At 33.3% G+C, this 11,385-nt stretch overlaps 1 protein-coding gene across 3 annotated transcripts in view; it reads right to left on the bottom strand.

The window, feature by feature from the left end:
- Positions 1-255: 255 nt before the first annotated feature.
- The window catches only part of PYROXD1 (pyridine nucleotide-disulphide oxidoreductase domain 1), a 30,848-nt gene continuing 19,718 nt past the window's right edge, over positions 256-11,385 (bottom strand). For 2 of the 3 annotated variants that reach the window (XM_003771159.4, XM_031938428.1), the window contains exons 8-12: positions 9,125-9,254; positions 8,323-8,435; positions 7,151-7,273; positions 3,840-3,977; positions 256-2,268 (exon numbers count right to left, since the gene is read on the bottom strand). In XM_003771159.4, the coding sequence (XP_003771207.1) occupies positions 2,020-2,268; positions 3,840-3,977; positions 7,151-7,273; positions 8,323-8,435; positions 9,125-9,254 (753 nt within the window). In that variant the 3' untranslated portion in view covers positions 256-2,019. The remainder of the gene's footprint in view (positions 2,269-3,839; positions 3,978-7,150; positions 7,274-8,322; positions 8,436-9,124; positions 9,255-11,385) is intronic. The other variant, XM_012550669.3, reaches the window with a different exon arrangement.

The following is an 11,385-nucleotide window of genomic DNA, read 5'->3' as shown; positions in this document are numbered from 1 at the left end:
AAGAATAATGAATTCAGCCTAAAACATTTTCTAGCTGTGTGACCCTGGCAAGTTAACCCTATTTCCTTCAGTTTCCTTGTCTGTCAGCTGGGCTGGAGAAGGAAAGGTGTCTTTGCCATTTGGGATCATGAAGAGCACCTAGAAAAGGAAGCAAATTATCACCAAGTGCCAATATGGCTTCACAAAGAACCGATTGTGCCAGATACCCAAAATTACTATAATAGCATAAACTCTCTAGCATTTTAGCAAAGTCTGTGGAAAAAGTTTTATGTTATTCTTATGGACAAGGTAGAGAGTTGTAGGCTGGACAAATGAGATGGCTTAAGAAATGGTTGAGTGACTTGGATCCAGAGTTAATGATTCTATATTAGTGAGTACTCCAGCAATCCGTTTGTACTTGTGTTATTCAAAGTTTTTATAAATGACCTTAATAAAAGCATAGATTTTACATTTGTCATTTGAATGACATGATTCAAAAAATCTTCAACAGTCTACAAGTGAATAAATATGAATACAGAGTTAAAAAAAATTCAGTTCCACATATACCCTGTTAACAGTTCCTGTGAAAGCTGTGGGTTTCAGTGGGCTAGTCCCTCAATGTGAGTCAACAGTCTGATATAATGGTTGAAAAAGCTAACAGTATCTTTGGTTGTATTGAGAGATGACATAGATGATTAGGGAAGCAATAAGTCTATTCTGCCTCTAACCAATCATTAAATATTTATTAAATGCCCACTATACATCAGGCACTGGGGACCAATTCCCTGCCTTTAAGGTGCTTACATTTTATTGGGGGAGACAACTTCTATATAAGGCAAAACAAATACAATGAGGAATGAAGGGAGGCTGCCAGCAGCTGAATTAGTAAAGCCCTCATGTTAGAGGACCTCTGAACTAAACTTTAAATGAAACTAAGGACTCTAAGAAGGGATTGTGATAGAATTTATTCCAGATATGAGGGATGGTGTGTAAATGTACAGAGATGGGAATGCCAAATATGAAGATTAACAAGAGACTGAACTGCAGATGAGGTCAAAGAGGGAATTAGGAAAAAAATGGTCAAACTAAATGGGATATTTGCTGTATTCAGCTAATGATGATTCAAAGTAGATTGACTAAAGACCGAAAAGCCTTGAGACTAGGAAAATCGTATTTAAAGAACAGGATAGCTACATTCACATGTCACAAAGAAGGGTTATTAGACTTGTTTTGCTGGAACCAAGAGGCAAAACTAGGAATAAGTGTGCAGAAGTGGCAAATTAAAACTTAATGTAAGGAAAAAACTTAAAGCCATCTTAAAACGAAACAGACTCTTTTGGAAGATAGGGTTGGTTTCTACTCTTGCTCATCTTCCCTTCCCACTCTTATTCCAAGTTTTCAAGTCAAAACCAGGTGACTAGTTGTAGAATATGAATACAGAGGGGGAATCTTATTCAGGTAGAGATTTACCCAGATTGTCTCAAGTCTCTTCTTTTAAGAGATTCTAAGATTCTGTGTAATGTAACATAAATATTTCCAAATTACATTATGTGTTCAAGTTGATGAGTAATACAGTATGAAAACACAAAAATTAGTTGAGCACACTTATTGATATTTTAAATTAATTTCACATCTTCACATTAAATTATTCATCATTAAGACCTTTGCAAAATTAACTTCAGAATGTTTATCATCTAGGTTGGTATAAAAATGATTTAACTTTCTGCAATGACTTGGAGATTCTTATTTCCAGCGGTTTAGAGTAAATTTTTTAGTCAAAATAGTCTTCTATATCAATATTTGGATCTAGTAAATCTTCTCCATATGCTGAAAGGTTCATCTGGTTTAAAATCAAATTTTCAAATGTTTCTTCTAAGTCTGTTTCACCTAATTTCACATCTTCACATTAAATTATTCATCATTAAGACCTTTGCAAAATTAACTTCAGAATGTTTATCATCTAGGTTGGTATAAAAATGATTTAACTTTCTGCAATGACTTGGAGATTCTTCTTATTTCCAGCGGTTTAAAGTAAATTTTTTAGTCAAAATAGTCTTCTATATCAATATTTGGATCTAGTAAATCTTCTCCATATGCTGAAAGGTTCATCTGGTTTAAAATCAAATTTTCAAATGTTTCTTCTAAGTCTGTTTCACCAATCAGAATGGCTCCCATCATCCGTCCATTTTGCATGACCACTTTAACATATTCTTGTCCTTTGGTACATCTCAACATTAATTCGTGATCTAAACCTAAGCCCTGGGCATTGTACTTTCCCAATAATACAACCTGAAAAGAGACGTAAAAATTATGTTTCAATGGGCACTTAAAGTTGAAAAACCACAATATTAGGAAAAAAATTAGGGGAAAATCTATAAAATTAATTTGAAAATTCTTAGTCTCAACTGAAAAAAAATGATTTAGTTCTAGGAGTTTCAGGTATCTAAAAATCTTTTTACCATCTTAACAATTAATAAATAAATAAATACTTTAAAACTGGCTTGGAGAAAAGGTTACTTTAAGGTCACAATAGATATCAATGAGACAGCACAATTAGGGATGGATATAGAATAAATTATATGAAGATGAAGTAGACTAAAGGAGGTTAATTTCTAAGGATATTTCCAAATGAAAATATGACTAGATTTTAGAGAATGAAATAGCATAGGCTGCAAGAGATCTACCACTTTACAGATAAGGAAACTGAAGCTTAGGGAAGTCAAATGACTTGCCCACTTCATACAATAATAAGTGTGTGTGTGTGTGTGTGTGTGTGTGTGAGCGCGTGCTCTCTCTACTATAATACTATATATATATACATACATACACACACACACATGTAATCTCTGTCGATTTTTGGAAAATAAAGAAAAAGTACTAAAGAAAAGTTGAAGTAAAATTATACAACTGGTAGTTTTAAAAAAGGGAGAGGGATGAATTTTAAAACAATAGGCTGAGGAATTCTACAATATGTTAAAGACAATAGTTTGTGAGAATTTAGAAAGGTAGTTATCATTAAGAATGAAACTATGAAGTTAAAAAGATCAGTAAAGGTCCTAGAGAAAAGAAAATTAAACATACTTTTCTTCTCATAAGAAGGGCAGTTAAGTGCCCTCATACTGGGGCAAAATGGTGCATAAAGGAACATTAGGTTCCTTTTAATCTGTTTTCTTCTGTCACAAAAGAAGGTTTCAATTCTGAGACAGGAAAAGGGTCAGGGAAGTAGTATATCCAAAAGTGCTTTATGAAAAGACAAAAAGGCATGAATAAAATTAATTTTAACACAAAAACTTAACATATTCTTAGGCTACATTAATTAAAAAAAATTAGTATCTTGAAAAAGGAAAGAACTGCCTGCATAAACCACTTATGAAATACTATTTATTCTGGGCACCACAGTTTAGGAAAAACAATCACCAACTGAAAATGGGCTGATTTTGAAACTGTTTAGTTTCTAGTCATAGTACGTCTACAAGAAGAGGGAAGATGCCACTTAGGAATGTTATACAAGGAATTCCTGTGTTTAGGAAAAGGTTGGTGTATGTGAATTCTAAGGTCTCTTCCAATTTAAAGAGTCTGAAGTTAATTTTAGATTGTTTAGAATGGGGCAGTTAGGTGGCGTGGTAGATAGAGCACCAGCCCTTAAGTCAGAAGGATCTGAATTCAAATCTAGTCTCAGACACTTAACATTTCCTAGCTGTGTAACCCTGGGCAAATCACTTAACCCTAATTGCCTCAGAAAAAAAAAAAAAAAAAAAAAAGATTGTTTAGAATTAGGTAGCTTAATAAGCCAAAAGCAGATATCAACATTTTGTGTACAACAGATAAGTCATATTTGATAACTTAACAAGATACTTTACCTTATAATTAAAAAATTTTGTCACATGAGCAAAAAGTTCAAAACAGAAATCCATATCAATAGAGTCTCCCACAGTATCTGCAGCCATGCATTTTGCAGCATAGTTTCCCATCTGTCTAGCTTGAGTCCATAGCCTCATCTGAAAGTTATAGAATTATAATTTTAAACATTTTGGCAGGATATAGTACATTTTGTGATAATACTTATAAAATTATCAGATTACATTACCCTTATAAGTTTCCTTGAATTAACTAAACACAGAACTACAGTTCAGACCAAATGAATTTGCCAAAATTAAATTGCAATTGCTTTTACAAATTAAAAAGCAAACAAAATAATGTGATAAATTATTACCTCAGTTTAAAGTTGCTGCAATGGCAAGAATTTATGAATTTAAGGAAATTAAATGTTAAAATTCATTAATTTTGTTAGAACAAGCAGTATAATGTAATAAAGAGCCAGCTTTGAAGCCAGGAAGTCCTGGATTTCATATCCTATTTCTGGGACTAAGTAGGTAACTATGGACAATTTTTTTTTTAATCTCTTGGTACTCACAGCTCACAGTTAACTCTGCAAGTTATATTAGTGTTGATCATCACAGGAAGAAATTCCATACCAAGGGTTCCCTGACATGACACTAAGAACACACTTAACATAATCTGACTTGTATATAACAATTTTGGATGAAGGATTTCTTTTCCTACTGCTACTGTGATATTTTCATCTTCATCAGTTCTGAACAGGGTCTTTAAGAATAAGATCAGTCTGGTAAGGACAAAAAGGTTGGAAAATGCCACTCATTTGTCTAATGACATCTCTAGAGTCCCCAACCCTACATGGCTATGAATAAATGCCTTAGCCTGAATTTAAGGGTTTTTAAAAAATACAGATTATTCTTCAGTCTTTTGAGTAAAATAAACTAATATTCTTTGATAAAGTCTAAGTGGGGGAAAAAAAAACACAAGTGGTAATTTTAAAATTCTTACAACACTAAATATTCTATACCTTGAAAAGGCTGCATGTTTGTTTCAGAGAGAGGAGTGTAAAGAGAAAAGTTCCAACTAGGCCATGGAAGTACAGAAACCTTGCTTAGAAATCACAGTTGGTAGCAGTAGATGATCTAGTCTAGAGCTCACAAAAAAAAAAAAAGGGGGGGGGGGGGGATCACTAAGGAGCCAATCTAGTTGTATTCCTGATATTATATTGGCAAGAAACCAATTATATACTACATATGTCTCTATATGAAAGGTTTTTAAAGCCATCACTGTCTGGACCTGGGGGATTTCCTAATGAAACAAAGGGAAATAGGTTCCTGGAATCTGAAATAATAATTATTATTAGTAATTCCATAAAAGTGTTGTTATACACAATGATAGTATTATTGGTAAGATAACTACTAAGTCCTTCTTTAATATCTTATTGTAGTGTGAAAGTGATCCTAGGTTCTCACAGCTTAAGATTTAAGTCCTAGAATGTCTTATGGTGATTCTGAAAAAATTTCAAAGGTACACCTTGTAATGGGGTATCATCTAAGGACATGGGAAGAAAAGTCAATAAGTTAGTCTAAGGGCAATATGTTTTCTAGTCATTACAAAAGTCTTTAAAAAGCCTATTAAAGTAAAGCACAGACAAGTTGAAATTTGGATTTATGAAATGAACACACATCAAAGAAATCACAGATCCTTAAAGAATTAAAGGAATTATGCTTGATATGCCAAGGGATATTAAATAGATGTTTGTGAAACTGGGCTGAAAACTGAAACCAAATTTATAGTATTTCTATTGAAAAAATGCAATCCAAATGAAAGACTGAAATTATTTTAACTGTAGAGTGCTAGATATTAATTTTATAATTTTGCTTAACTCCGTATAATAACCTTCACTTTAAGGAAAAAAGTTCCAACAAAATGGCTCTCAGTAGCTTTTCTAATTATCAAACCAAATGATGGCATTATTCTCTAGTTTAAAAAAAATTCTCTCTAATAAAAATTCATAAAAAATATTAGTTTCAAAAAGGATTATAGGGACAGTCAGTTCCACAGAAATTTTGGAATTAATTTTTCCTTGGCAAAACTTTCAGCACTTACCCCAGTTTTGGAATTTTCTGCCATGTTGCCACATCATAATTTCAATTGTATCTTAAAATTCTTTCAACAGACATTCAGATTGCTCTGAATTTAGCTCTTTGTTAAATCATCAGGTCTTTTTTTTTTTTTTTTTTTTTTTTAATGTGAAGGTAAATTTATACTGAAACTAAGCTGAAGAAAATTTAGGCTGGAGAAGTGAGGAATTTGCAAAGCTATTTAAAATATGTGAAGGGCTATCATGTAAAAGACAGATTAGACTTTTTCCTTGGCCATAGCAGGTAGGACTAAGAGCAGCAAGTAGAAAGAAACTGCAGAGAAATTACAGCTTGTTAAAAAATTAAAATTTCTAACAATCAGGAGTATGAAAGTGGAATGGGTTACCTTAGGAGAGATTACTTCCTACCCTCTAGAGACATTTAAGTAAAGACTGCAGGACATGTTGGAAATTTGTAGAGAAGATTGTTGTTTTCAGGTTTAAATTGCTTTAGATGAACAATTTTCAAGTTTTTTTTATTTCAGAGACACTTTATATTCTTAAAAATCACTGAAAAGGTTCCCAAAAGCTATTGTTTACATGGTTTATATTATCTAGTCAGTTATTATTACCAAAATAGTTCTGACCTTCTGGAACCCCTAAAATCATCTCAGGGACCATTGTACTGCAATGAGTGGCAGCAAATCACTAAGAAAAAGTAATGCTAATAAATTCTTTAAAATGGCAACAAGTGAAATAGAGTAGGAAATAAAAGTTAGCCAAGGAACAAAATACTTAATCTCTACAGTTTCCACTTTTAGAAACAAGTCTAAAAAATGTATTTTGGTGTGGACTAATAATCTTAATAGTATAAGGAACTCTTAGTGAGAAAAGTCTTCAATGTAGCTGAGAGACAGGGCTTGAACTCAAGCTTTCCTGACCCCAAGGCCAATTCCCAATCCATTATGCTATGGTGCTGACACAAAATAGTATTTTATTCTCAAGCTTTTAAATAACAAGTACAAGGAAAACCATTACAATATTTTAAAAAGTCTGAAAAAAGACATAGTGGCCCATGCCAATACTGATTACCTAAATAAGATTAAAGTTAATTAAATTAATTCCATAAATTTTTCAATCTTGCATTATCCTCTGTAGTGCCTTTTGTTTAATCACTATAGAAAAAATTGACTAGGTGGGATCAATAGTTTAAATTACTATAAAAGCACGGTATTAAATAGGTTGTTTTACCTGCTGCCAGACTGGACTAGGTTGCCATGATGCAGTACAGATATCACCTGCAGCATAGATATTGGGAAGTGACGTACGCATATGGTCATCTACTTTCAGGCCACCATCTTCATCTAGCATAAACTAAGAATATATGTAAAAAAATAATAAAAGTAGGAAAAAATAATAAAACAAGGCCTTTTGCATGCTTACCTAGAAAAATCCTGATTTTTCTTATTGGTAGATTTATATTTAGTATATAACAGAAAACAGAAAAAGGGCTCAGTACACAAACCCAAACCAACTAACCAACTAATCAACCATTTAAAAAATATTTCCAAAGAACTATTTAGAACCTTTTTAGAGCAGCTTCCTTCCAGCCACCTAATTTCCTACTTAGGAGATTTTAGCAATCATTTTGAATTAAAAAATGAACCTGTGTAACAATATGATATAATGATCAACTGTGAATGACTTGGCTATTCTTAGCATTAACAAAGATCTAAGACAGTTCTGCAGTACTTATGAAAAATGCTACTTACCTCTAAAGAAAGAATTGTTGAAATCTGAATTCAGAATGAAACTTTTACTTTATTTTTTGTCATATTTTTGTTAGTGTTTTCTTTCACAACATGACTAAGAACAGAAATGTTTTACATGATTGAATATGTATAACTGTTATTGCTTGCCTTTCTCAATGTGCAAGGGGAGAAAGACAGAAAAAGAATTTGGACTCAAAATTAAAAAAAAGTTAATTATTTTTTCATATAATTAAAAATATATTTTAAAAAAAGAACAATGAACCTCTGTACTTAATATGGACTCATAAAAATTAAATGTTAATCAACTAAAGGGCAGGCCTATTTACCACAGCACAACCACTCTTCAAAATTCATCAATTGTTTTAGGCTCATGTCAATGACCTAATTTTAAATATCAAGATGAAGTAAGTGAATTCGTGGAACTGATAACTATTCAGGATGATCAAGGAATTGATGCTGCTATAAATCAAGAAATAAATACAGTCAAACTGAAAACCACTACTGGGTGCTGGGTGCTAATGAAATTTCAAATACCAATTTTGAGACAAATTCTACACATTTTTAGAATTAAGACTACTGCATACAGACTGTTAACATTTTACTACATCCCAATTAATGACTTTAAAAAACAAATACAAAGTGTTTGCTTACATTGTTGCCATCGAGGAAAGGCTCAACATTTGGCATAACCCCAGTTGCACTGACAATAAAATCACAGCCATATATCTTCTCATTGGTCAATTCTATGTATACAGGCCATGTATCTAAAAAAAGTGAAGATCTAAGACTCAGAAAGTATCAAGTCAATAAGTATTTACTTGGAATTATATGGACCCAGCACCATATGAATATAAAAATAAACATCAAGGGACAGCTAGGTGGCGCAATAGATAAGAACACTAGCCCTGAAGTCAGGAGGACCTGAGTTCAAATGTGACCCCAGACATGGAACACTTCCTAGCTATGTGACCCTAGGCAAGTCACTTAACCCCAATTGCCTCAGCAAAAAAACAAACAAAAAAACCCCCACAAAAAACATCAAAACAAAATTGCAATCAGTAAATTTTACGTCAGATATATATATATATATCCTTCCATTAATAAAAATAACAAAAAATTATAATACTTTGAAACAATTCTAAGTTCTATGTTGTACTTTCAGTTGGATAAAACTACCTATTTCACATGTTCTTCCTTCAATGACTTAGTCAAGTTTTTTGAAAGGAGAAAAGTTTCAGAGCAAAATGAATTTATTTGAGTTTAGCATTGGCTAAATATAATATAGTCTGAATAGTGGCTGAAGTAATGATTTACAAATTTTTAAAAAATGTAACTAACTGCAATTATTTAGTTTATTTGTGTAATGCCTATATGTACATCTGAAAAGGTTTCAAATGTTTAAAAAACGTAAATTAGATCATAAGAAGTTGTAAACTATTCTTTTAATATTTACCTTTATCAGCTGACTCATCCTGACAATCTGTAGGAAAAGTCAAAGATCTTTTCTTCAGTTGCTTAAATTCTTCCTGGTGATAAATTTTTTTAATTTCACATATGGTTTCAATGTGAACTTTGTGGGAAAACTAAAAATAAAAAAAGAACTTGCTTGTTACCATAAAACTTAACATTAGGGAATAATAACAACCTATTTGAAGTATATTGAAGTATTTGAAGTAATATCTTAATTTATAATATATTTATAGTAAGTCAAATATATATAGAAAAGCAAATTCTTTTGATCTAAATGGTGATTCAACAAATAAACATTTCTTAAATGACTCACATACAAAACCAAAATGAAATAGTACCTGTTTTCAAGATGCTTACATTCTACTGGGAATAGGGGGAGCAAAGAAAAGATAAGTACAAAAATACTTTTAGGACAAGGAAACTAGAAGAGGAAAAGAACACTAAAAACATAGAGATCTGTAGAGAGCCGCAGATAGTGGGGGAACTCTGGGTAAGGTGTCTTATAAGACCCTTTAGCACAGAGGAAACCTGCTGACAATATCTGGTTTGGCTCCACATTTCCCTTTGGTGTTCTCACCTCCCTTTCTGAGAAGTCAAGGAGAGTGTGACCACCTGTGTTCTACTTGAAGGACAACAGGATGCTTATAGTTAGCACTTACTTAGTGTGATTGATGAGATAATGGTTCTCTAGTTGGCACACACTTAGCGCGCTGTAATGATGTAGTCATACTGAAAGTCATATTTAAAGGCTGAGAGGATTGGAAAAAAGAGACTCCATCTTTGACCACCATCTTTTCCCTGGTGGCTCTCCTGCCTCCTTCACTCTTCCACTAAGATCAAGGCTGGTCCTGAGGCCCTCCAGAGAGCCAATCCAGATACTACAGAGATCACTAAAAGTTTTGCAAAGGAAGTATTGAAGCCTTGAAGAAGACAATTCTGGAGCAGAAATGAAGCATTCTAAAGTGAGAGTGAGGGGGGAGGGAAGTAAAAAATAATTTTTGTGAATGCAGAAAGGTAGAAAATAGAATGCCAAGTTTAGGACACAGAAAGGAGTCCAATTTGGATAGAATATGAATTAAACAAAAAACATTTTTAAACACCTACTGCACCAAAGGTTGGAAAGATACACTGGATCCAGCCTGTGGAAGTGCATAAATAACAATATATTTTATCTTAGAACTAAGAGGAAGTGACTGAAAATTTTTGATTTAAGGAGTTAAGATGATTAGATATTTTTGGAAAATTACTTTTGGAAGTTATGTGAAAGGCAGAGTGGAAAGGGAGAGAGAATAGAAGCAGAGAAAAAAAGTAGGAGGCCACTACAGTAATCCATAAGAAAGATCACTTAGCAGGGGTCCTCAAACTAAAGCCTGCGGGCCAGGTGCTGCAGCTGAGGATGATTATTCCCCTCACCCAAGGCTATGAAATTTCTTTATTTAAAGGCCCACAAAACAAAGTTTTTGTTTTCACTATAGTCGGGCCTTCCAACAGTCTGAGGGATAGTGAACTGGCCCCCTGTTTAAAAATTTTGAGGACCCCTTAGGATAGCAGGATGGACAGAGCATCTATGCAGCACAGTGTTGGGCCTGGAGTCAGGAAGACCTGAGTTCAAATCTAGCCTCAGATACTGTGTGACCCTGGGCAAGTCATTAAATCCTGTTTATCCCATTTAACTCATCTGTCAAATGAACTGGAGAAGGAAATGGCAAATCACTCCAGTATCTTTGCAAAGAAAACCCCAAATGGGAATATGAAGAGTCAGAAATGACCAAAACAAATGAACAACAATAAGTGTGACTGGAGAGATAAATTAGAGAGATGTTGTGGAGGTAAAAGACAAAGAGAACAAGTGATTAGATATGATGAGTAATAGACAAGGAAAGATTTTGGATCTAATTGACTGAGGCTGGGAAGGTGGCAGAGTGAATGGAGCACAACAGTTAAAGAGACCTGAGTTTGAATCTAGCTTGGAACAGTTTATGTTCCACTTGACAAAGTGGCAAACCACTTGACAAAATCCAAGAGATGTCCATCAGGTAGCTGATAAGATATTATGCAACTGGCATCAAGATGAGATGGGGTCTAGATAGATTTGGGTGTCATCAGATATCAAGCTGACCTTGGAAGCAGATAAGATTATAAGGCAGCAAAACAAAGTGAATAAAGAATTGGCTTTGAAACCAAGATCAAAGTTCAAGTCTAGCTTCTGACATATCTTTTTTTATGTAATCCTGAGCAAGTCAC

The sequence above is a fragment of the Sarcophilus harrisii genome, chromosome 5, assembly GCF_902635505.1.
Source record: "Sarcophilus harrisii chromosome 5, mSarHar1.11, whole genome shotgun sequence".
NCBI classification, from domain to species: domain Eukaryota; kingdom Metazoa; phylum Chordata; class Mammalia; order Dasyuromorphia; family Dasyuridae; genus Sarcophilus; species Sarcophilus harrisii.
This window is presented reverse-complemented; position numbering and strand designations above follow the sequence as displayed.